Source organism: Protopterus annectens, chromosome 10.part0, assembly GCF_019279795.1.
Source record: "Protopterus annectens isolate FY-2018-M chromosome 10.part0, PAN1.0, whole genome shotgun sequence".
Lineage (NCBI taxonomy): Eukaryota > Metazoa > Chordata > Ceratodontiformes > Protopteridae > Protopterus > Protopterus annectens.
This window is the reverse complement of record NC_056744.1, coordinates 671,260,147-671,287,978: the sequence shown is the minus strand read 5'-3', so window position 1 is coordinate 671,287,978 and position 27,832 is coordinate 671,260,147. Positions and strand designations below refer to the sequence as shown.

The 27,832-nt window shown below is 37.7% G+C and overlaps 1 protein-coding gene across 1 annotated transcript in view; it reads right to left on the bottom strand.

The window, feature by feature from the left end:
- PRKAA2 (protein kinase AMP-activated catalytic subunit alpha 2) overlaps positions 1–27,832 on the bottom strand; it is a 715,862-nt gene that overhangs the window by 414,801 nt on the left and 273,229 nt on the right. The window contains exon 3 of the mRNA XM_044085510.1: positions 7,381–7,474. Within this exon, the coding sequence (XP_043941445.1) occupies positions 7,381–7,474 (94 nt within the window). The remainder of the gene's footprint in view (positions 1–7,380; positions 7,475–27,832) is intronic.

The following is a 27,832-nucleotide window of genomic DNA, read 5'->3' as shown; positions in this document are numbered from 1 at the left end:
GGGAGATTTCACAGGTGGTCTAATATGAAAGGTCCCTTTGAGAAAGGCTTTGGATAACTTGTGTGACATAATGTTCAAACTCTCAAATTCCAGATGAAAGTTAGAAATGGCAGCAAGTTGAACACGGACTGTTGCTGCTGCAGCTCCTTTATTGAATATCATGGTTAAGAGTTCTAGAATAGAGGTCATAGAGGCTTGGTAAGGATCAATATTGTTTTTAGAAGCCCATATAAAAAATGTTTTCCATTTGCTGAGGTACAGCTTCCTCACAGAAGATTTATGAGAGAAGAGGAGAATTTGCTTCATCTCACTGGAAAAGTTATAGAACCTGGCTATGATGGGAATTGGAGCAGCAAAGCTGTCAGCTTCAGGGACTGCAGAGAAGGATGAGGTTCCCCCGACGAGTGCGTCAGAAGGTCTGAAACTGGGTCCAGAATTCAGGAGTCCTCCAAAATATGAAGTTGAAGAAAGGGGAACCAAATCTGATGAGACCAGTAGGGAGCTATTAGAATGATGGTCCTTCCCAGGGCTTTGGCTTTCTGAAATACCTTGGGTATTAATGGGATCGGTGGGAATGCATAGAGAAGACCGGGGGCCAATCGTGAATGAGTGCGTCCCTTGGGGCTTCTCCCAGAGGGAATGCCAAAAAGGTTGCAGCAAGGCTGGCCCCACCTGTGGAACATCCTGTCCACTATTTCTGTCTTGAGGGACCACTTGTGGGGTAATAAAATAGCTCTGCTCAACTTGTCTGCTATCACGTTGGATTTCCCTGGGATGTGGATTGCTAACAGAAAGTGCTGGGTGGAAATGGCCCACTGCCATACTCTGAGGACCTCGCGACAAAGGGGGTAAGATATGGTTCATCCTTGTTTGTTCAAATACCAGACCACTGACATGTTGTCCATCTGAATCACAATCGTACCCAGAGGAAAAGATTCCTGGAAGTACTGCAACGCCAAAAGTACTGCTCTCATCTCTAGGACATTGATATGCAGATGTGTCTCTTGATCGGTCCATGTGCCTTGGGCTGTCTTTCCCTAAAAATGCACCCCACCTATCAGGGAATTGTCCGTGATCACTGTGGCCACTGGAGGGGGTAGCACAAGTGGGCATCCTATCGTAACATGAAGTGAGGTCAACCACCACTGAAGATCCTTTTTGCAGAAATTTGTGATCATTATCATGAGAGACATAGGGAGCTCTTGGTAAAACTATTGAGTGAACAACAGCCATTGTAGTATCCGCATGTGCATACAACCTAGTGGTATGGCTAGAATTGCTGCTGCCATCATGCCTAACAATTTCAGAACTTCTGATGCTAGTGCTTTGCCTTTGGATATTATATTAGAGTGTGGACATGCTGACAGAGAAGAAAAACTCTTTCTACTGGAAGTCTTAGTGTGGTGGTGTTGGTGTCCAGTTCTGTTCCAATAAAGACGATATGCTGCAATGGCAACAAGGTAGATTTTTTCTGAGTTTATTGTAATGCCCAGCTGATTGCAGAGTGACAGAGTGAACTCCCTGGCCTGAATGAGTTGATTCCTGGTGGTGGCAGTAAGGAGCCAATCATCTAGGTACGGAAACACCTGGAATCCTAAATGCCTCAGGTGAGCCATGACCACTGCCATGCATTTGGTGAACACTCTGGGGGCTGTAGTGAGGCCAAAGGACAGGGCTCAAAACTGGTAATGATTGGCTCCCAGCCAGAAGCACAGATGATCCCTGGATGGCCTGGCCAATCTTATGTGGTAGTACGCATCCTGGAGATCTATCGAGCACATCCAATTGTCTTTCCCTAAGAAGGAAAGTTTTGACTGAAGCATGACCATCCAGAACTCTTTCTTTACAGATTTATTCAGTCTGTTGGGGTCCAATATGGGTCTCCAGTCCCCAGTCTTTTATGGAACCAAAAAGAATCTTGAGTAAGTTTTGGATCTTGTCTAGTCTGCTGGGACTAGTTGGATGACTCTTTTTCTTAGCAACGTTTGGAGCTCTACTGTTGCTTGTTCCCTGTAACTGGGTGGAATATCCGGGATTTTTGTTGACAGTGGAGGGGGTGTGGCGAATGGGATGAAGTATCCTCTGAAAATTATACTTTGTACCCAGCTGTCTTTTATTATTTTGAGCCAGGCATCTGGGTACAAAGATAAGCGACCCCCGACTGCCTCCAGAGCAGGACAGTCAGGCCTCCTTTCAGGAGTGCTGGTAGGCCTTTCCAAAGAAGTGATCTCTGTTTCCATGGTTTTGTGGACCCCCTCTGCTGCAAGGGTGGCGTCTTCCATTATTGCCCCCTCCTCTGTCCTTGGAGGGGGGATGACCATGTGTGTCCTGAAAGGCTCCTTGGGCTTTTTGGAGCCACATTTTTCCTCCCTTTTGACCCTTGGGGTAGGGTCTGGTAGGGGTGGAAAAACAGACTCCGATGGCAGAGAGAGTCTTTCCCTTTTGCTCACACCTGATCAAAGTTTTCTTAACTTTTGGCCTGAAAAGGGATGAGCCATCAAAGGGAGTATTCACAAAGGATGACTTGAAGGGCTTTGCAAAAGAACACAAGCGCATCCAAGAGTGTCTCCTAAGAGCAACTCCTGTACCTGCTGCCCTACTCATTCCATCAGCTGCATATGAAATGACATGCATGGACGAGTTCACTATGGAGTTAAGGGTAGCAAGTTGGGAGGCAAATTTGCCTGAAGCTCCTGCAGTTACTGTACCCTGAAGAGTATCTCCCAGCTCTTTAAGGAGATTTCTTTGTAGTTTTGTAAAATGGGTTAAATAGTTAAGCGAACAGAGTGCAAAGATCACTGAACTAAACATGTGCTTCCCATATCTATCCATGATACTGGAGTCTCTGTTAGGAGGATGTTAGGAGGATGGATAGATGAGGAAGTTTCAGACATTTCCTTTTTGGTGGATGCCGCCACCACCATGGCATCAACTGGCACACCTTTTGACAAGAAGGATTCATTCTGGGGGCAGATATAAACTTATTAGGCCTCCTAGGGACAGGCTCCATTGTATCCAGAGACTCCCACTCTCTTCGTGAGACCAGCTGTATAAGCTCATCGATGGGCGGAGACACTCAAGAAGTGAAGGGCTGAGACCCAAAAGCTTTCAGGAGAACTGACTCATCCTCAGTACGGTTTTTGGACTGCCAGTCACCCCTCTGCCTAAGGATTTCAAGTATCTCAGCAAATGAGATATCTTCAAAAGGGGACCGTGGGGACCCTTCTGACTCATCCAAGTCAGTATCAGATGTTAGAGACTCCTGAGGAGAGTCTAGATGCTTCCTCTTACAAACTCTCTTCCTGGGAACCTCATTAGTGGGAGCTTCTGATGAGGTCTTAGAAGAGCAAGGACCACTCAGTGGGGCTTCCTGAGGCTCTGGGTCTCTACACTTGGTCAAGATCTGTGAGGCAGGAGCAGACACAGGTGCTTTAGGAGAGGAGGAAGCCAGACCTGAGGTTGAGGATGTGTTAGGAGACATAACTCTCTTCATGACATCGAAAGCACCTCTGCTCCGATGTGAGAGAACCGATGGATCTGATGAAACCATCTATACCCCGACACCAGGACAGTGGGCTCCAAGCCAGAGGTAGGAGCCGAGCTCATCTGAGCCGAAGCTCCGAGAGGCAGAGTTGGAACCGACAAGTTGGTCCGACTATCCTCCCTGGACCCGACCAGAGAGTGTCGGCTCCTAGAGTCCTCGATCGACACAGAGGATGTCAGAGTTAACAGAGCCAAAGACACTGGAGCAGGCGTTGGCTCTGAGGGTTCCACAATCAACAGGTCCGACTCCTCTGGCTCCAAAGGACCAGTACGGCTCAGACGGGGAACAGTTTTAGCTGGTGTAAGAGTCTTTGGCTCTGAAGCCATTTGGGTTGGAGCTGATAACATTTTTGCAAAGGCTGTTGCCTGTAATAGCTTCTGCACCACACAATCCACATCCAGATCAGAAAGGCTAACAGATGACTGAGATGAACGGACTGAAGGTGGTACCGATTGTAATAATGGACTCTTAGGAATTTCGGATACCGGTTCCAAGACCGGCCGGCTCCGAAAAGAAAAGACTGTCAGTTCCGATGTCTGTGGAGCTAAAGTTGAAGATTTCTTTGATTTATTTAATTCAGAAGTCTTAGAAGACTTTGAGGACTTGCTGGATCCATCTTGGTCGCTCAAAGCTTCATGGAAGGAGGGTTTCAACAAACTTCTGTCTATTAATTTCCTTTTTCTTTCCTGTAGGACTCTGGAGGAGAAGGAATGTCATATGGAGCAGCTATCTTGTAAATGCAGGGCTCCTAGACAGTACACATAATTTACATGGATGTCAGTTTCAGACATCTTTGGGCCACATTTAGGGCACTTCTTAAAGCCTGATTTGGGATGCTTGTCTTGGTCAGCCATTATTATCTCAGACAGAAAATTACTGTCAACTACAAAAAAATTCTTAACAGTAATTATCAACAAAAGCCCTTTACAAATTCAGGCTAAGTCACACACACAGAATAATAATAATAATCTAAATAATTAAAGTGACAGAAAAGGAAGTCTGTCTAAAGCACACAATATTAAAGATAAGCAGACTATACAATGAAAAAGAGGACAGCTGCTATAAAGACACAATAAGCCTTATCTAAGAGTTTAAATGCACTCTAAACAATAACTATATCATACAAAAATTACTGTCAACTGCAAAAATCTTCAACAGTAATTATGAAATCAAAGCCCTTTAAAGAAATGAAGACTAAATCACACCACATAGCAAATAACTATCTAGATATTAAATTGACTATACAGTTATCTAACTATTTTGAATACGTTGTGACAAAGGTCACTGATCAAACACACTCTAGTAATCAGAAAATGTTTAAACTAGGCCTAAAACAAGAGGCCAACTAGAAATTTAAAGCACACTAAGGGAAGGGAATACACTATAGGTAAACACACCAATAAGCTATAAGAGCTTTGTAAAACTATCTAAATCTACCTAAAACTACCTAAATATCAATATAAGTAAGAAAAATATGAAAAAGCAGTTTTACTGGCCTGAGCTAATGCAGAACCTCTGATCTGTTGCAGCAGCAAACTAGATCTGAGGTAACTCTAGGTGCATCATGGGATAGGGACTTGACCTTGAGCTTTGCAATTGGCCGACGCAGAGCTGAGGGATCGGCTCCAAACCCATCAGTAAAGAATGAATGGTGAGATAGAACAACTTCACATCCTGGCTTACCAATTCTCAACTCATTCTAAACCCAAATAAAATCAAACTCCACCTCTTCCACCCATCAAGAACACCTACAGCACTCTCAGTTTTCACCCTAGAGTCCAAAAACAAAACTATTATCACCCCTGTGATATATACTAAACTGCTAGGGGTCAAAACTGACAACAATCTAAAATTAGGTATCCACATAGCCCAAACTATCAAAAAATTTCATAAAAACAAGAAATTTTTAACCAGATCTACAAAAGCTACCATTGCCTGAGCACACCTCCTGTCACCTCTATTCTATGCCTCCCCTATACTAACCAACCTATGCAAATCAGACCTTAATAAACTAGACTCGTGTTACAACAAAACAGCCAAATTTGCTACAAAACACACCATTGCACAGTTCTTAGATAACTAAACTGGCTAGAACTTCCTCAGCTCCTCCAATACAAGCAACTATCCTTCACCCATAAAATACTCCATGAACCAGATAAAACCCCAGCCCTTCAAGATTTCATACAGCCATACACCATCACTAGAACACTCTGTTCCAGTGACAAACTCCTAGTTAAATCCACCAAACCTAACAACTCAGCCAGAAAATCCTTATTCTCTAACATCATTCCTAAAATATAGAATAAATTACCCACTTCCATCACTTCCATCTGCACCATAGTACAATTTAAAAAACTTCTGTTTACTAACTTTGAAAGATCCTGGCTTTGCTCTTGCTACCCACCTGACTAACTCTATATTCTCCACTTTTTATATACACTCTCTGATTTTCTTTAGATCTACACTTTACAATACTATCCTATTATGCCTTCTTCCTTCCCTTTTTATACTTGCTCTTTTACCTCAAATCATTTCGTCTTCCTCAGAAATATCATACTGTGTTTTCTAATATATATGCTAGTCTAGTTTGTATAATACCATATACTCTTTGATGTACACATTTTGTTAAAATTGCTAAGGTGTCATCTCTTTCGGTTATTTATATTTGCAATGTGTACTTTCATTGTTGACCTGTACTCTGTAATTTTCTTACGGTATAATGTTTGTTTTTCATATTAAAACCAAAAGTGGGAAATGCAACCAAACTGAAACTGAGTCAAAAGGCACGACGAATACCATGCGCCAAAGTCAGCCAAAGCTTTCAGCCAAAACCAACCAAACCAAGCAGGCAAGGCTGCTGTCACCAGCCAAAATTAATCAATTGAAATTCATCGTTATACATACTTACCTGTTAAATGGAATAATTGAATGTCTGAAGAATCTGAAATCTGACGAAAATATCGATTCGTTATCAGATTCCCGTAAAGGCGTCGTTGTTTTTTTTTTTTGGTGGTGACTGAGCCTTTGTTGTGGTTTTGGAATAATAAAGAGCTTAATGTTTTGTTGGGCGTTGTTTGTTTCGTGGTTGTTTTTCATATTGTTGGAGCTTTTCTCCCCAGGCCTCTGCTGAAGATGGACCTGTGTCCAGTCAGACTTTCCCGGTAAACAAATGTTAAATAAATAAATAAATATAGAAACATCAATGAAGCATAACGTTTTAGACTAACTTGACCATACATAGGTAAACCCTCAAAAATTTTAATTTACTTGCCCAATAATGTAAGTATTCCAAATATGCATCAGTCAGCAAGTGTGTTTGTGTGTGTGCATTTATATATATATATATATATATATATATATATATGTGTGTGTGTGTGTGTGCATGTGTCTGTGTGTCTGTGTATGCATGTCCTATACATACTACATATATTTTATACACACACACACACACACACATATATATATATATATATATATATATGTGTGTGTGTGTGTGTGTGTGTATATATATATATATATATATATATATATATATATATATATATATATATTTGTGTTTCTGTGCTTTTATGTGTCTTTAACACACACACACACACACACATATATATATATATATATATATATATATATATATATATATATATTAAAGAATATTATTGAAGGTGATACTCTACCCTACATTGTATAAGATCACTGACAAGCAATCACTGAAGGATCCTGTAGAGAATGACCATCTTTAGCAAAGCTAAAGTGAATGCATACTGGTTGGGCCAAACAGCTGTATTACATGTATAGCAAATAATAATACATCAAATACGTCATGTTTTACTGCTTACCCGCCCATGCTTGCATATATAATCAAATAGCTCTCCTCCAGACACATATTCCATTACCATGAAGAAGTCTGTGGGGGTACTGATCACCTGGTACCTTAAAAGAATCAAAGAATTATTAAAGTATGCTACTGCTTAAGTCCATGAATTACTTTTAACTTCAAAGTACAGATAAAGCATTTCAAAATCAAGCTCTCATGTTAATTTCAATACTCTGTTACAATAAGTGTGCAGGAAAACAAGTGACAAAGTGAATGACTGACTGATTTATTGCATTTGTTGTCCATACATCTCAAATATATACATATTATTGTATTCTTCCCTTATTAGGCCCATCATTGACTATAATGCACCTTTTGGCAAGTATCTCACTAAGCAACAAAACCATTTACGGAAATCTCAACGTTTCCTCACCAGAAAGATCTGATTTCTCACTACCCTTGGCTCTTCTGATTGTCTAAAAGCTGTGTCTCCCTACTCTGTGTCATAGTGACTCCCAATGGGGTAATCTGCACTTAGCCTCCCACACTATGACTGATCCAGCACTCTTTGAGTTCCTACCTTCACCTAACTAGAAAAAGTGGTAAAGCAAACACAGATTCTAGAGATCTAAATATATGTACTTCAGCATCACGAATTCCAAATGCCATGTTAGGTGCCATTTCTTGAGATGGCTGCCCTTGCCTATCAAATTGCTTCCCTAGTAAAATGTAAGGCCAGTCTTGAGAACTGGCTGAGTGATCACCAATTTTCCCTCGGGATAAGTGGATAACGTTTACGTAAAGAGGTACACTGTTAGTCTCCTGCAGTGACGTGGCTAATCTTCTTGGTGGTCTTATTTGGCCACAGGTTTAGTAAAAACCTGTGACCCTTTGAACCTGTATTTTTGCTTCAAGATCAACATAATTAAATGGTTTCACAGATTAAGGAATATAAAGGATTTAAAGAATTTCAGCAGCCATTCCAAACTGTTGTGGGGAAAATCGAAGAAGAAAATGGAAACTGTAGGAGCTCACACTCTACATCATGAGCTAGTAACAAATCACGTCTTGTGAGAAATATTGCAAACACTATAACGGTTCATTTTCTTTTTTTAACAAATGAAATTAAAAAAAACTGAAGCTAGAAAAGAAGATTCCGCTTGTCTGTGTTTATCTGAAACCTAAACGCAAAGTCACATGACTCCTAAAAAATAATGAAAATATTTGCGTTCACCATATGCAAGCTTATTACGCAATCATTCTCATCTGAACTTAGATATACAGTTAAAAAGGAGGGGATATATATTATTTATACTAGAACACTTACCAAATCTGTAAAAACATGTGGCTGAACTGGGCACATCAAGAATCCAGACAAATAAAATACACATTGTGATAAAGCATCTGTTGAAAGAGCTGAAGAAATATTACTGACTGCTCACATAATGTTTTATTAAGGAGGGGATTAGATAAAATGCAGAACAAGCATATCATTTGAAACATGCACAATTTGAATTTGCTAAACAAGTCCGTTTCTCTCACACAAATGAAAAATGAAGGGCAGCCTGTGAAGTTTGAGGTTACTACTGGTTGAAATGTATCCATAAAACACGAAATGAAATTCAGGAAATAAGCAACCCAATTTTGGAACCAGCAGATTTTGTTTATAACTTATGCAGGAAAAAAAATATAAAATACTGAAACTGACTGATGAGAAAGTTGCTTGTAAAGAAGAAATGGAAATATTATTTTAATGACTGCTAATGATACTAGCCCATGCTTGCTGAGAAGTTTACTAAACACATGGGAGAAGTACAAAATGTGTATTCTGAAAGTGTAGTGATAGAAAAGTAATTATTAAACATGAGTATATATTTAAAAAGAAATTACCATGTTAAAAGAGAATCACAGGTATATGTTTCATCAGATGAGAAACATGGATAGTTTAGATGTGCAGGAGTTCCTTCTGGTTTGTACACAAAGCCATAGACAAACTGTTAAAAGAAAAACAAATTACTCCTGTATAATATTCAGAACTGGATACTTCTGTGGTACCTGCACCGAACCCTGTATGAAACTATAAGACTGTACAGGGATTATAAATTCATTCTTAACCAAACTGTATCACTTCTGATTGCACCTTGAGTGGAAAATGTTTTTGTATAGTTAACAGAGAGTCAGAAGATTTCTAAATTAGATCGTAATGCTTATTAACAAATAGGCTTGGGTGACCCATCTAAGAAATACTTAACCATAAATCCTTACAAAGAAATGCTGTCATACAACCACATATCATTTAGACTGTTGTCTTTATGTACAGAGTTTCAGATGCCTAAGAAATGTTATTGCAAGGTTTCACACGTTACTATTTATTTGAATTATATCCTAGTTATTGAAACTACACCAAAGGGACAGCTACAGAACTTAGAAGAAGCACTGAAAATATTGATGGGTACAGGTTTGCATCTTAATAATACCAATATGTGTTTTTGCAAAAGAAAAACAATAAAGGATACATAGTAGACTGGCATGGTTTGCATTCTACAGAAACTAAAGCAAAAGACATTTTGGATGCTCCATCTCCTACAAATGTCAGTGAATTGAAAGATATTTGGATATAGGTTAAATTGCCTACAAATATTATGAAAATGAAAGTATGTATTTACTGAATTATTAAGAAATGTTCTTAGACCATTTTTTTGTAAACATAACTATTGAGCATAAAGTCAAATATCTGTGTAACAATCATATTTAGATATACATCATGAAACACCAAACTATGCAAATGTATTAAAGTTTTTATATCACTTGATATGAACTGATGAACTATACATATGGGAATTAACATTTCAACAGTCTTAAATCTTGCTATAATCTGCTAAGCAGTTTGGGAATTAACATTTCAAAAGTCTAAAACTTTGCTACAGTTTGCTAAGCACTTGTGTATTTTTCTGGGCTAGCAGAAAGTTGATCCTAGCCTTCAATGCATCCCTTTGTGATATGCGAGCTACACTTTCCCAAATAATTCTTCATGGTAGTAAGAACCCCACTGGTTTTATAAATGATACAGTGAGAAAATGCATTCACAATTGGACAGGGAAAGTTTAGCCACTGATTTTGGAATAAAAAGGTTTCATAAATTCATGTAAAATTGTCTTGTTCTTCTTTTTCTTTTGGCTGTTCCCATTAGGGGTCACCCCAGTGAATCATCTGTTTCCATTTCTTCCTGTCATGTGCATCTTGCTCTGTCACACCAACCACCTGCATGTCCTCTCTCACCACATCCATAAACCTTATCGTAGGCCTTCCTCTTTTCATCTTACCTGGCAGCTCTATCCTTAGCATCCAGCATCCCTCCTTAACACATGTCCAAACCAATGCAATCTCACCCCTCTGACTTTGTCTCCAAACTGTCTAACCTGAGCCGACCCTCTAATATACTGATTCCTAATCCTGTCCATCCTCATCACACCCAATGCAAATCTTAACATCTTTAACTCTGTCACCTCCAGCTCTGACTCCTGTCTTATGACCTTCAAATCAGAGTGACACCTCAGACTACTTGGAGCTCTGGTTTGGTTCTTGACTGGACTACGTTTGCTGTGCAGTTTGCATTTCCCTCTGTGTGTTCAAATGGGTTTTCACTGAGTTCTCTGAATCTACCAGATATCTCAAGGACATGCGGATAGTTGAAGTGACAGTGCTTAACTACTGCTCCTTGGTATGTCTGTGGTATCTATGTCAATGTGATCTGTGTCCCACATGGCGTGGCATCCCATTCACAACTATTTTTTAACCACTGATTGCCAAGAGAGGCTCTGGCTCCATAAGATCCAGAAATGGATAATGTGAGTATTGAATATGGATATATGGATGGATGGATGGATGGATGGATGGATGGATGGATGGATGGATGGGAGGATTTCTTTACTACATCTGCCCATCACAACTACTGACTACCTTTTCTAGTAAACAGCATTTCAGCAATAGGTTCACCAAGAGTACATTGCTGGCATTGCTACTGAGATTACATGACTTGTTTACAGACAAAGAATATATCATGGCAAAGCTGATGCACTGAGTAGGTAGCTTTATTCTGGAAAAACATGGGAGCTTGGACATACCAAGATATTATAAAGACTGTACCTAAACATACCAAGCAGATTTAGTACAGGATTGCCAAAGACAAAATTATGTCAAATGTATATGAATATTTGTTATATTATTCCAGAATACTAAAAATACTAGTCCACATGTGTATTTTATTCTAGTCTCTCATATTCGACAACCCTTCAGTGAATAACAATATTCAAATAAAGATCTTTTTTTACAGAGAAAACCATTTAAATCAGCCAGTGTATCTGGACAAAAGGAAAGCCAAACTTCAAACTAGCACAGTTTGAATAGTTTAAAGTGCCATGCAATAGGCCCAGGTGCCAGCCATGGAGCTATCAGGTCACCATTCTTACTTATCCATCACCTTAAAGGCGGAGCATGCCTAATGTAAGGCTGCACCTGCATCAATATTGGAAATGGTGAGCATGGTGACATATATTACCAACCAGGTCTAGACATGTGAGAAGATGAATGCAAATACAAACTTGTGCACTTTGACCCCTGAAGGAGTGCATGTATCAGTGCAATATATAATGCTAGTGCATACAGCATGTGGAGCCACTGTATTGGTCAGCATGTAAACCATGCCAGTGGACTACTGCAGAGTAGAGTCAAAGGTTGGGTCATTGTGACAGACCTGCTTCTGTTATGCAGGAGTACTGATAGTGTATGTAGTCTGTGCACAGACAAAAGCTGGTCATTTGGATTCCTGTCTTATGTAACATTAGAGTATTTATGGTGTGGTCAGATAAGGTAGGCAATGCAGGCTCATCATTAGTACTGCTGATGATAATTCAGGAACTTTATGAATGATTCCAGCTTCATCACGGATAAATGCAGACCGACATACCTATGCATGTCATTGTAATCTACACAGCATCTCCTAATGTACGCACCATATCACATGTTACTACACCATTTGTCATCACTAACTCTTTATACAGCACACCTTCATGTTAGGTGTTCCTCATAAACCCCTTATACAGCACACCTTCATGGTAGGTCCTCCTCACAGACTGCAGCATAAGAGCTGCTGTCTGATTAACTCTGTACAGGAAGTATCCTGCATCTCATCCTAGTTTTGGTGGCATTATATTTATGATCTGATTGTCATGAATCCGTGTGTCTTGCCTTTGCCAGTGCTGATATCTGTACCTCCCTCTGATGCCCTATAAGATTAGTCAACAGGTATGACTATCGTACATTTATTGATGGGAAACAACTTCAGAACACACCACTGACAATTATTAATAATGCTATTAGTAATATCCACACACTTATTATGGTCTTCATTGACATACATTTGCATACCTCTTGCAATATCCATTTCAGCAGCTATTTCTGATTACATGCAGGTTTCTTTCATTTTTTAGGTTGCTGACACTATGCAGGGTACATCAGAACCACGGACCCTGCTCAAAACATATACAGGTATTGCCTTACTCTAATTTGCCAAATACACGTTTGTTACAGTAGCAGTAATCCAAAAATATAAATGTAAATACATATATTTACTTACATTGCACAAAGAAAAGATTTGCAGCTGAACATCAACTGAAAAAAAAATTCTTGACATCTTCCAGTAATGCCCGGCAAAAACACTGTTAATAACCTTACTTTCCAATCAATAACGTCCAGATATATTATATATTGTCTTTATACATTACATAAAAATGTTAGAGCAAAATGTGGCAACAATGAAAACTCTTTGTTATGAAACTATTTCAGTCAATAATTTGTTGATTATAATATCTAAAGTGTGTTAGTTTCATTGACTTCTGAGTGGATTCATGACTTCAGAAAAAAAAAAAAACTTGCAGTAATTAAATCTGTCTTTCTCATCCAAATAGTACTTACTTTTTCTCAGACTAAAATTCATATTAAATTCACTTATTCATTCAATCATTCAGACTAAAATCTATATTAAATTCATTCATTCATTCTTTCATCCATTCATGCCTTCATCCATTCGTTCATTTTCTAAGTATCTGCTTAACCTAATTCAAGTTCACGGAAGAGTTGAGGTCTATATTTTGAATGAGGTGCCAATCCACTGTGGTAAGAAAGTGCTTACTCACTCTTAAACAGTGTGCATCCACACACACACAGACAAACACACACACACTGACACATGGACATGCACACACTCACAAACACAGACACAAAAACTCACGTGGACACACACACATTCACAAACACAGACACATGGACACAGACACATACAAACACACACACACACACACACACACACACACACACACACACACACACACACACACACACACACACACACACACACACACACACACACCGCATGCTATCTAGAGGAACACCAGCTCATCTTTATGTCAGTTTGGAAATGTGAGAGTAGGTCTGCACAAACTCAGGAAAGTTATGGAGGCTCTGCAGGAGGAGTCAACAACTAAACTGTATAACAAAGTACTATGAGCAGTAGTGCTAACCACTGTAATACTGTGCTTCCCATCATATTTAACAACATGCACAGACAGTGCATAAAGAAGGTTAATATCACATCAGTATCTTTAAAGAACATCTGAGCAGCCACAGACCCATAATTCTGAAATAATTCCTGCAATTATTAAATATATACTTCATGTTTCACTTAGAGAATGGGTGATGCATAGATTGCACCCTGATTGGAGAATGGACATTCTCCAGCAGGGTGTTAACATGAAGTAATGCCCGCTAAAACCAAGTTCTATGATTCATGGTAGCATATCAGGACCATGGAGCTCAGACAGAAAAAAAATAATGAACGCCATTATTTTATGTTCACTAAGCAGCGCTTCTGCTGTTTAGTGCAAAATATATTAAAAAAAAGAAAATTAAAAAGGAAAAGTGTGTATTTATGTCTGTGTGTGTGTGTGTGTGTGTGTGTGTGTGTGTGTGTGTGTGTGTGTGTATGCATGCAAGTGAAAACAGTATCGATTGAGCAGTTACTTTACACTCACTAAGCAGTGCTTTTGCTGTTTAGCGAGTACAAAAACTAAATGTAACAGAAAAAAGTGTGTGTATGTTTTTGTCTGTGTGTGTGTGAATGAGAGAGACAGACTGAAGAGTGAGAGCGATCGAGCACTGGTAGCAGCAGCAGCACTGAGGAGGCTTACATATCTATCACCTCTTAGATCAAGTTATCTAGATAAAGCCAAAAGTAAAGGGAGTACAAAGGCTTAAAACAGAAACATATTCCTTTTTTTAAATAGAAACATATTCCTGTTAAAAAATCATGAAATTGCTTGAATAAGAGGATGTGTGCTAGTATGCATTTTCTAAAGTGCACGTGAATGTGTGTGTGTGTGTGTGTGTGTGTGTGTGTGTGTGTGTGTGTGTGTGTGTGTGTGTGTGTGTGTGAGAGATAGGAAGACAGTGAGATCAATGGACCAGTTGGAGAAGCAGATAAGACGTTTGCGTACCTCTTGACCTTTTAGCTCAAGAAATCTGGATAAGCCTGAAATAAAGGGGGAAAGGGGGAACAAAGGTTCAAAATCAGGAACAGAGTTTAAATGTCATTCAAATAACATGATTTGTATTAACATGAATTTTCTGAAGGAAATTGAAAGTCATATGTATGTCACTATTTAGTGACTTCAATCCCCAATGACTGGCAAGAAACCACACATTCTAGCAGTGAAAAAAAATAAAGCAAATATCTAGACATTTTTTAAAAATTATATATTTTGAATGTAAAATGTTTCGTCCAACACAATTTACATATATTACAGCAACTTTGTAACATTAGGCAAGGAACTATTTTACATAAAAAATATATAAAAACAATAATATAGTAATAAAAAATATATAAATAAGTAAAACAAAACAATTTTAAAGACAGACCATTCTCTAAGTGCAATAATGCCCTCCTGTGTTCTGTGTTATTGTGTAAATAAAGTCCTTTCATTTGTGTAGAGGCCCGATGGCACTGGGCAGGCATTATTTATGCAATAACACACACCCTGTCGAGCATTATCACTTGCTTAACTAACTACATACCTCTCAACTGTCCAGATTTTCACAAAATGTCCAGATTTTTGCCTCATATTTTTAGTCTGTTCCTCCTAAAATTTTATTAAATTGGTGGGGTCTTGAAGTCAAAAAATATTGACAGACATTTGAGTTTCAGAATTCATACCCTTCAGAAAATTTATGCTAGTGCAAAACCTGTTTTTCTATCAACTTTCTACATTTATAAGAGCAGTATTTAGAAATTGTCCCTATTTTTGGGTCCTTGCCCCCTCATTATTTATGACTTTCTCCAGATTTCATGCTCTAAGAGGTTGAGAGGTATGACTGACTACAAGGTTTTATAGATATTTAAATGCATATTAAATTGAAGTGTACATATACGGCATATAAGAAAACCTGTTCCACGTTAGTATTTTTAAAAGAGTAGCTATGTGGGCCTATAATTTTGGAACAATATTGGCTTTCATTACATTTATACACAGAGAGTATCATTTAATCACCTACCCGTTTTTGCATAAAGTTGAATATACACAAAATTAAGAGTGCAAAGAGTAATATAAGACCTACAACTTTAACTAATGAAAGTCATATTTCAGTGGGTATAGTATGTAGATACTGCATTGAAATATTAAATAATAATATTAAATGACTGACATTTCAACACAGAGCAGTAAACTGAAAAATGGTGACATAAAATGGAAGATAATTTTATAGAGTTAATTACAGGATTATGCTTCCATGCAAACAAAATGACAAATTATTTTTGCATCAGGGCTATGTCCTATTGCATATTGCAATATATGTTCTGCACTCCAACATGCCTCTTACTATACAAACAAACTATATCAGTCCTGCTGGTGCAGAGGAATGAAGTCCTGATGATGACTTAGGTAATCTGAGAGCAAGTAATGCTCAAACATCTCATGGAGCCAGCTTGTGAGAAGAAAGAGGTGACATGGCTTTGCTGGCTCACCACTTTTCATGGAGAGGGCAGTGGAATACATGTCCAGGTGCTCAGTGTCATTATCGAATCCCCAGTGGGGACTGGAGATTCCGCAAGAGGGCTGGCATTGAGTGAGGCAGGGCTGACATGAAGGGTTACTTAATTTACAGAAGTGAGTGACATGAGCTGCTGTCCACTGCATGTGAAACCCTGGGGTATAACTGGGCATGTGAAGAGGGGTGAAGTCCTTAAAGCTTAGAATAAGTGATGGCTTTGCTTTCCACTGTAAGATTCCTGCCACTGGGAGGAGTGATTAGACAGAAGGTCTTCCAACAGTACACATAGACTAATGGAAAAAGTAGAGAGCGGGGAGCCTAGCAGTCATTGAGGTAGCGAAAAAGCTATGCAAATGAACTCCAAGGTTTTTGTGGAAAATAAGTACTTAAGCAAGGATGTGCAACTCTAGCATTAGTATATTTAACTTTAATTTTTATTGGTCATTTTCCCTGGATGTATACACAACGTTTGCATATTGCTTACCTAAACTAATATACGTCAATGTTTCTTGTTCAAGTTTCCTGATATTGTACATGTGAGAGGGAAAATGTGATCAATGTATGTTTAGAATACATCTTAGTGTATCAACAGTATGCTGGATTGCGGTTTGTTATTTATTTAAACATATGGGTTACTGTGAAGAACAAAACTATTGTAGTTTGTTTTGTCTTGCAATTGTTTTATTATTATTTCTTAATCAAGTTTTAAATATATTTCAATGTTTAGTTTTAAAACATAGTGTTGCAATACAACCTGAATCCTGTAGAGGAAATTAATTGTGGTCATGTGGTGATGCTGGCTTTTAAAAGGAAGTGATGTAAATGTTTTATGTAATTTGATGAAGTCAAGTGTATCTACTGACAAAAGCACTCATTAAAAGAGTATTTTTCTTCATATTTGTGGCATTTTTTCTTATTTTCATTCAAGTTTAGTTCGTTTCTTGGTTATTGGTTTGTCCTGTCATGGAAAACGGCTCACAACGTGAAGGAGGTACAACTGGTTCTGTAAATGATTTACTTCATGCCATTGGGAACCTTTCAGCCTTAATAATAGGGCTGACACAACAGCATTTGGAGCCAAACTCAGCCCTGTACTACTTTCAAGCAATAACAGTGATGATTCTGGTGGTTCAGGTATTGGAGGGTCTCAGATTTCACCCTCCTTAATCACCCCTGCACAACGTAGCCCAGTTTGGAACAGCCAGGCACAAAACAATGTAAATTCAATGTCGAGTAGTACAAGAAGCATCAAACAGACTGGTTCAGTCAATCGGATGAGCGATTTTCATGCGCCAAACCATATGGATTGGGTGAACAAAGGAAATGAACTATGTTTTAGCAATGCCATACCAGCTCCTTCTTACCAACTGTGGAACAGCAGTTAAAGACTCTAGAAGCTGAATGTTTTAAGTTAAAGAAAACAAAAGCTGAAAATGCTTACTTGAGGGAATGCCTCACCAGGGAACACATACCTAAGGGTTTAAGATGCTGGAAATTCCCTAATGGCCTTGTGGAAGGGTCAGAACTACACCAGGAACTTGTTATTTTGTTTAACCGACATGGGTGCGAATTACTGGAAACACTGGTAAGAAACAATGAAAGAAAACTAAATCAGTTTAAATTGCCTGTGAATAACTTGAATGAACACATTTTGAATGCCTTTTGTACTAAACAAGCTGAATATCAATCAGTATTTGTCAATGTGGACAGACAAATTAATGTTATAAGGGAAAAGAAGATTAAAAAACTTGCTAGGGACAAAAATGAATATGAGAATGGTTGTGTCTTCCCTCTTCCTAAAAATAGGGGCATATATGATACCAACAATTCAAGTAGTGGTGTGCAGCAGAATATTAACAGCTTGGAAGACACTCCAGCTATGTCTAATGAACTTGAAATGGATAATGCCCCTTTAGGGGAACCCCCAGAAGATCTGAAAGGCTCCGTAACCAGAGGCAACAGGATGCCAACAGGGACTGGAACAATACGAATGGGGGTTACCAATATGGACAGAGAAATGGTTATTCAGGGAGGGGGGCAGAACACAGAGACATTTCTAGTATCTGAAAATAGTGATGTTGAACATGAAGTGTGTGCTGTTGTGACTAATGAACATAATAACTTTACGATTTACAATTACAGTAGTGAAACTGTTACTGGTGAATGGGTCTCCTTATTTGAAAAGGGCACGAATGTTGTACCATTAAGAAATGTTAATGTTGACAAGTATCTCCTAGATTTAAAAATATATACTAGGAAATTAAACTTAAATTGCTTTTTTCAGAAGAATGGTACCTATGAACCAGTTAAGGGTTGTACAAGAATGACTACATTCAACCCTCCACCCCACCCTACTATTCATTTATTTGAAAATATGTGTATGAATGATATCAGAATGTTGTTAAACAAATCCAAAATTACTACATTTAATTTAACAGAGTGTGAAACAAGACTTTTCCAGAGTATTTGTTTCAATAAATCCATTAGAATTATGAAGCCTGATAAGGGGGGAGGTTTGGTGGTCATGGACCAACAAATGTACATAGATAAAATGTTTGGGATTCTATATGGAGACCGTTATGTGGAAAGCTCTCTAAATGAGTTTAATATAGCTAACAGAAATATTGATGTCACTTTGAATGATTTATTATTTAACTATCAGATAACACAGGAAGAACATAGCTTTCTAACACAAATGTACCCCAAAACTCCAACAATATTTGGAATCCCCAAGATACATAAAAGCATCAGAACCCCCAAGGCCTATTGTGGATGCATAAGCATGGAAAACAACACCTTTAGCCACATTTTTTGATTTTCATTTAAAATCTACGCTTCTTGATTACCAACATATACTCAAGGATTCGTGTGATTGTTTAAAGAAAATCAAGAAAGAATTATATAGTAATAAATTAATTTTGGCTACCATTGATATAAAAGATTTATTTAGTGTAATACCACACGAAGAGTGCCTTGACCTATTTTATGATTTTTTTTATGCAGTAACAGAAATATAAGGCATGAAAGGATATTAATGTTTAGAACTTTAATGGAATTAGTCCTTAACAACAATGACATCATATCTGAGAACCAGCTATTTAAACAGACAACAGGCATAGCAATGGGGGTGGCTTGTGCCCCCCTGTTTGCCAATATAGTTTTGGCCCAGTGGGAACTCACTTAGGTATTCCCTTCAGAGCTATTCAAGCTGTGTAAATTCTATGGGAGATTTTTGGACGATATTTTAATATTCTGAAAATGTATTACAGATATTTTTTGAATTTGTAAATAGTAGTACATCTTTTTTAAATTTCACTATGGAACAAAGCACTGACAAGATCAAATTTTTGGATATATTTATTATCAAAAATGAAGTAGAACAGAATTTTAAAACCATGATATACAGAAAACCCACATATTCTAATACCCCCTTACACTATGAGAGTAGACACCCTGACTTTCAAAAAAAGTCAGCTGTCAAAGACCAATGTGTTAGATTGGCACATATGATCAGTGACATAGAAATGTTCTATGAAGAGAGGGACAAGTTGAGGGGTATGTTACAACAAAGAGGGTATCCTAACAATTTTATTGAACCAATTCTTAATGAGGTCACGGAAAAAAGGATATGTGGACAATTTTTTCCATTATTGGGGGCTGATATATCTGCTATTGTTACCCCTAATATCAACATTTTGTGTGAAGATATGCACATGACCCAAGATTTCAGCAAGGCCCTTATTTTAACTTATAACCCATTATTTTATGATATCAAGGACATATTAAATAAGAATTGGTTTATTTTTAGAGGAGATCAAGAATTGTTAAAAAATGTGGGGGAAAAGTCATGTGTTGTATATAAAAAAGATGCTTGTTTTAAAAATTTACTTGAACAAAACACAGAGGGTTATAAAACCTATGGAAAAGGATGGATGACCAAATGTGGTCATTGTACACAGTGTTCCAGCATTTTTGAAACAGACACCTTACATATTCCGCATTATGGTCTAATACATTTGAACCATAGGTTGAATTGTAACAGCTCTTTTGTAGTTTATGCAGCCTTATGCCAATCCTGTGAAGGATTTTACATAGGCAAGACTAAAAAGGCTTTCAAAGTGCATGTATACCAATACAATTATGATATTTAAAAAGCCAATGGCAAATATGCATTGGCACTGCACATCAAGGAAAATCCTGACCATAGGTTTAAATTTATTGCCTTTGATCAAGTTGTTCTTAACAACAGGGGGGGGGGGGGTCCAGGTCCAAGAGAATTGTTTCTCGAATTTAGAGAATGTATGGGGCAGTTAAGATTTAATGCCTACAACCCCCCTAGGTTGAATGATATTATTTCCCTCTCTAGTTATTTAAAACTGAAAGCTGAATTTTTATCTTTGATAGTTGTGTAATGTTTTAAATTGCACAGCAAATAAGGAAAGTAGGGGAAAATGTGATCAATGTATGTTTATAATACATCTTTTTATACTGTCTTAGTATATCAACAGTATGCTAGATTGATGTTTGTTATTTATTTATACATATGGGTTACTGTGAAGAACAAACACTATTGTAGTTTGTTTTGTCTTGCAATTTTTTATTTCTTAATCAAGTTTCACATATATTTCAATGTTTAGTTTTAAAACATAGTTTTGCAATACAACCTGAATCCTGTAGAGGCAATACAGCTTGAGAAACAGTGTTGCAATACAATTTGAATCCTGTAGAGGAAATTAATTGTGGTCATGTGGTGGTGCCTGGCTTTTAAAAGGAAGTGATGTCAATGTTTTATGTAATCTGATGAAGTCAAGTGTATCTACTGAAGAAAGCGCTCATTAAAAGAGTATTTTTCTTCATATTTGTGGCGTTTTTTCTTATTTTCATACATGTGAGACTTTGTTATTTTTGTCTTGATGTTATGAGACTTGTTGTTTAGTGCATTACTCATTTACTTTGAGAGGCAGTTATTTGATGACCTCCTAAAGAAGCTCCTGGGTAGATGGATAATATTGTTTTTAAAAAGTTCCTTAGAGGCTGCATTACTTAGCTTAAACAGGGCTAATAGATTCATAGATTTATAGACTGTTACTATGCTAATGACCCAGGATTCCCTAGCCAAGTTTTCCCAAAAGAATAATGATGTGTTGCATCCAAATAGGACATTAAGGGCCATGCATTTATAAGCTACCTATGTCCATAAGAAACCTGGGTGCCAGCCCTGGTGTAAATGTCCACTTGTCCAGGTTGTACTTACTGAAGAATATAACTTCAACCAGTACTACTATAAAACCAGAAACAAAGTACTGGTCCCAATGGCCGAAGTATACAAAAAATAGGCAAAACATTAGTGTACAAACCTTTATTTTAATGCTTTCGTCCAAAGACTTCCTCAGAACATAATACTAAAAATATTACAACTACCTTACGTATATACCATTCTCAATTTACACACAATTATCTAATTAGAGTTACACAACTTGTTAAACCATCCAATTAAAAGGTAAATACCAGATAAAAACATTCTCATTCTTTATTTCAACCATCATTTCTTATATTTAAAAAAAATGTTATATTAATCACTTCATTCAGGCCAGTTTTTTTGTCTGCCTTTTGTTTGATCTGCTAATAAGTTTCCCTTTGTTCTAAAAAAAATTAAAATCTCCTCCTCTTAAATCTATGGTATCTTGTTCTAAAATAGAAAAAAGGAACTTTTTGTGTATAGCACATTTTATCGAATGCTTTTACAAAGTATTGTTAATGTCCTTTTTCCTTATACAGTATAGATGTTCTCTAATTCTTTCAAAAAGAGCCCAAGTGGTCATACCTATTTAAAATGCTGCACATCCACTACAAATACTACTATAAACTATCCCTTTTGTTTTACATGTGAAATATCCTGGAACTTTACAGTAGTTGGAAAAGATTGTAAAAATATAAAGGGTCCCTCTAAAATATACATACAAAACCTACAATTTTCACATTTAAACATCCAAATAACCTTTTGTATATACCGGGTAGTGGGAATGTATCTGGTATTCCCCTTCTGTAATATAGCCTGTTCCTGAAGCCTGTTCCCTAGGAAGGGCAGTCTCTGGGACACATATCTGTCTCTCCAGCATGTTTTGTTTAAGTCACAGACAAAATACAGGACCTTAGACCTTGTGGTTCTGGTAGTGTTTGACTTAAGAATATGCAGGAGATTCATACTTGTGGGGTTTGTGGATGCCTTGTAAGCCAGCCAGTGATCACCTCTCGGCAACCTATAAGACACTGAGTAGAGGGAAAGGGCTTTAAGGTGCTTTGCATAAGGCAGGTTTGTTATGACCTGTATTCTTTTTGTAAAGAATCCTCTGAGGTCACTATGATTGCTGCATATCCCTGGTCAGGTACACACCGAAGGGAGCCCAGTACTCTATGATCGATCAGAAGCTGAAGGTTAATGCAGCACTAAAATGAAAAGGTCAAGTGAGACTGTTTATGGATCACTTCTTCCAGTAGATGTCTTACTTTAAAAAGAGTATAATAAAAAATGGGAACCAATAATGCAGCAAAAAATCAATGAGAACTTTATTAATAATCTACAGTAAGCACTTTATTCTCGAAAAAGACTTAATCAGACTCTTGTAGGTTCATGTGGTCATAGGATCATACTTTATTTCTACTAACAATCTAGGTGACCACTGACAGCTCTAGCCAGCATTCCTCTGCAAACATAAATGAATTTGTTAATCCAATAATGGAGACATTTTATATACACGGGGGAGGGGATCAATTTGTGATTACCCATTCCATCATCATTGTTTTAATGCTGGCTAATGTACTCCTTTGTTTAATATGTAAAGGAAGTTTATTCCTAGGGTGGGAGACATGTTGGCATGGATATCTATTGCAACAGCAGGCCTTGTGTATGCTACAATGAAGAGTGAGAGCTTTAGAATGGATATTCATAATATTACCAGTCTATTGAAGATGAAATAGGTCTAGAAGGAAAGGGTTCTTTACATAAAATAAGGCTAAGCAAGGGTCACCATCCAGAACCCTATAGGAGATAGAGTAAAATGCAATACAATTATAGGGATTTTAACCTATCCAGGAGCTATTTCTTGTATTTAGTTTTAGTTATGAATCCTTGGGATCTTTTGAGTTGGGCACAATGTTTGGAGAAGTACATGGAGAAGTCTATTGAAGATGAAATAGGTCTAGAAGGAAAGGGTTCTTTACATAAAATAAGGCTAAGCAATGGTCACCATCCAGAATGCTATAAGAGAGTAAAATGCAGTACAATTATAGGGATTTTAACCTATCCAGGAGCTATTTCTTGTATTTAGTTTTAGTTATGAATCCTTGGGATCTTTTGAGTTGAGCACAATGTTTGGAGAAGTACATGCCAGGGGCATTGAATTCCATAAGTCTAATCAGGAAAAAAATAGAGGGAAGTTATGACTTCCTTACACCTAAAGGATATTGCTTTGATAATTAGTTGGGCAAAGTAAAATGATTTCTAAGATTTTTGTACTGAACTCCTGCTGCTATAGACATTTATCATTTTTAGCAGAGGACACTACAGAGGACAGTAATTGGAAATAATGTAAAAAGTACTTTTGTTACATGTCACCAGAATTTTCAGGAGTAATTGGTTGGCATTATATTGCATATAGACCAGAATAATGGGGCTCTAATTAAAAGGTGAATACTAAACTCAAATATAGTGGAAGTGTGATCAGCGCATTAAAACCACATTTTTAGTAACTATATTGATAAGTTTGTGTTCAAGTGTTAGGAAGGCCTCAAGCTTGGCCTTTCTTTTTAATTTAGACTAGTGGAATTGAGCAGTGCTTCTTATTTAATGTAGTCAAGTTCAGAATTTGTTTGTTTGAAACAGAGGTAATTACAGGTTTCCAAGGTAAATGTTTTATGACTTCCAGTTTCAGGCAAGCTTCTAAGAGAGAAGTGTTAGCTTTTAAGAGATAAGTATTTTTCATAGAGACATGTTAAATTCTGTTGGTATCTGTTTAACCTGGGAACTGGATGCAGGTGTCAAATAGTGATGTCATCTAGCTGACCCAGCAGTAATGTGTATTATTAATTTAAGAACTATCTCAGAGAGAGAGTCTGTGCAATTCGTATTTTGTTCTGGACCTGTAAACATCTCTGCACCACTTCTTATCTATATCTGCCTGGCTCTGTAAGTAAGACATTTAGGGCACAGTATCTCTTAGAGATAGGTAAGAATATGGCATGAGTAGTCTAGATGTTTTCTGTATTTATGTGAGACTGTTTTGCAATGTTGTTTTAAAATATTTCCTGTGATTTTGAACTCTACTGTCATTGTGTTGAGTTAATGAGTATTGTCTTGTGCTTTTATTATACATTATTAAATATATTTAAACCTTTTAATTGTGGCTGGTTTTGTTTAAGAGATATTAAGCTCTTAGAGTACTTGCATATGTATTTGGTGATACTGTCTAGGCCACTCCAATAGCCTTGCTGTTGGTCACACTTACCATTTGGATAACAGTAACATTACAGAGTAGAATTGGTCACCCTTTGTAAGGGTATTATGGTAGCTGATAAGAGCTGGTTGGTGGCAGTGATAACTACCCTTTAGTTTGGGCAAAAGGAGGCACAGCTAGTGAACCTATGCCAGCCTTCCCCAGGAGTGTCTGTGTGTTTGTATATAATTCAAATCTCAAAGTGTGTGTGTGTGTGTGTGTGTGTGTGTGTGTGTGTGTGTGTGTGTGTGTGTGTGTGTGTGTGTGTGTGTGTGTGTGTGTGTGTCAGGTACTTGGACAGGGACACGAAGCACTGGTTGGACAGAGAGGGTGCTAGAGGTTTTGGCTTGACCACTCGGCTGAAATCTGAACCCTATAGCTGTGCCAGTGGGGAGTCTTATTGGGGATCTGGAAAGAGAGGGAGAAACCAACCACAGTACTGAATGTGATCTCTATGTGCTTTTAAGGGAAATTGTACTTTACTGTGTGTGTACTTGTCATCCTCCCAATGTGCATGTCCCTCACTGGTGCTAGTGGTGAGGATTGAGGCTCCTTGATTACTGAGCCACTGCAGGGGCATCACAAACACATTAGCAACACATTTAATTTTTTCTATAATGTATGAGTTCCTGACAAAGAATTTGGATTTTCATACCATTTAAATAACATTCTCAACAAAAATAGCAAAAATGTCTGCCTTGCCCCCCCCCCAAATTGCCACTGCAAGATGTAATGGGGGAGGCAGGGCTCAACAATTGCTTTACTGATTTTTAGAATGCTAAATATTATTCCTAATTTAGGATGTTCTACATTGAAAAGGTCTACTAGCTCCTTGGAAATGAAATAACTACTGAGCAGTTAGTTCATTTTTAGAAGCATCAGTAAGCCTAAAACTTCTCTCAAGCTCAACATTCATCATTATACTTTATTTTTATAATCACTACTATCCATATCAACAAAATTATTAACTTCTATGCTCATATATTTTGGACAAAGCTAAAAACTAAGGGGGGACAAAGGCTCAAAATCAGGAACAATTTTTAGACATCACTTTCACTCAAAATGTTAACAAAACAATGGCTTTTGTATCAACATTGCATTTTCTGAACAGCAGGAAGTTAGAAACTGTATTGTCTAGCACTACTGACTGTAATCCTCAGTGAGGTACTGGAAAATCAAAACTTTTAATAGGGACAACAGTTAACATGATACCCCGACCCCATGTAGAATATAGAAAAAAGGGGGGTGCTGCTGAGGGGGTCTATATTATAAAGTCAAACAAATAAAATGTCAACTTACCTATAATTTACCCATATTTGTCAAAGTTGCACAACGTCAAACGGCCAAATCACCGATTTCTTTCTAAGGGAAAGAAATCGGTAGCCCAACCACGCACACCACATTAACACAAGCAGTATGAAAGTGGGGGGCTTTGCCCCCCACACCCCTCATGTGGGGGGATGTGCCCCCTACACCCCCCCAACTAAATATACTAACTCCAAGATCACACTACAGTCGGGAAAAGGGCAGATTTAAAAGAAAGGCCAACCGATTTCTTTCCCTTAAAAAGAAATCAATGATTTGGCCGTTCGATGATGTACAGCTTCGACAAATACGGGTCGACTAAAGGTGAGTCGACATTCTGCTTCTTTACGTAAATGATATAGACCCTGCTGCTGATGATGATTGCAAAAAAAAAAGAAAAAAAGAAACTAAAAAAAACATGAGGCAAATTTGATTCTACTATAAAGCACTAATTTTCACAATTCAAGGGATCAGAAATGGCAAAAAATAATGCCCAAAACATAGAAGGGCGTGAAAATTAACTTTAAGTATTTCTGCAGCAGTGGGAAAAGCCCCCCCCCACTTTGGTCATTCTGATGAGGAGGGCAAGTTTACATGGTTTATTAAAGTCAAGGCACAAAGTGTAATTTATCTGTAGATACTCTCTCTCTGTTATACATTGTGTTTAAATTCATCTGAACACAACTGTCCTTAGATTAATATGAAATTATGTTTCCTTTCTTGACACACATATTTGGAAATATTGTTAGCAAGTGTGTTGTACTTCCTTGCTATCCTTTCCAAAACAGCAATATTGTATATTTGCATTTACCATCAAGGTCCTAATTTTTCCACAGTCTAAAAATACAAGTGGATTTGTTCACGTTTCTTTCTTTTCTGATCTACTCCCTTCAATACCATTTGCTATCAGCCATATTTTTGTGACCACTCACAGTCTCCACAGTAAGCAAACATGGACAGGGGCTTCCTGCAGTTGCAGCACTGTCATGGCAAGAGACGCTTTTCCCCTTTGGCTGACCATTAACCCCCACCCATCTTGGCACAATATACAAGGATTTCAGTACAGTTCATGGATGTACTATCACAGATACACCCCCGCAGTGGATAACTCACCTCTTCTCCCTCCTTTTTTCTACTTGAGTTGTAGTCAAGCAGGACAACACTGCACATTCTCCCCAAAAGGAATTAGTGTTGTGCTGTTCAATCTTGATTTTTCTCACCTGCCATTTTTAAAATGGCCATATCCAGTGTATATTGGGACTCTATAAGTTTCAATATGTATATGGAGTATTATTAGTTTCTGAGAAACATACAGCCCAAACATGCATCCATGGATTCAGTTTGACTTTCTAAATATTAGTTTCATTTGCAATATCATGAAGTATAATGTGAAGTAATACACAGAAGTAAAAGTACACTGATCATAATAAAATACAGGCATGTTAAGGTGACAGATCAACATAATAATACATACAGTGCAGAATACAAAGCAGTCACCAGCATCAATTAACAACAGAGATAAACTTGTTTTACTGTTTCATGTATATCCTATAGCTTTGGATATGTGCATGAAGCAGT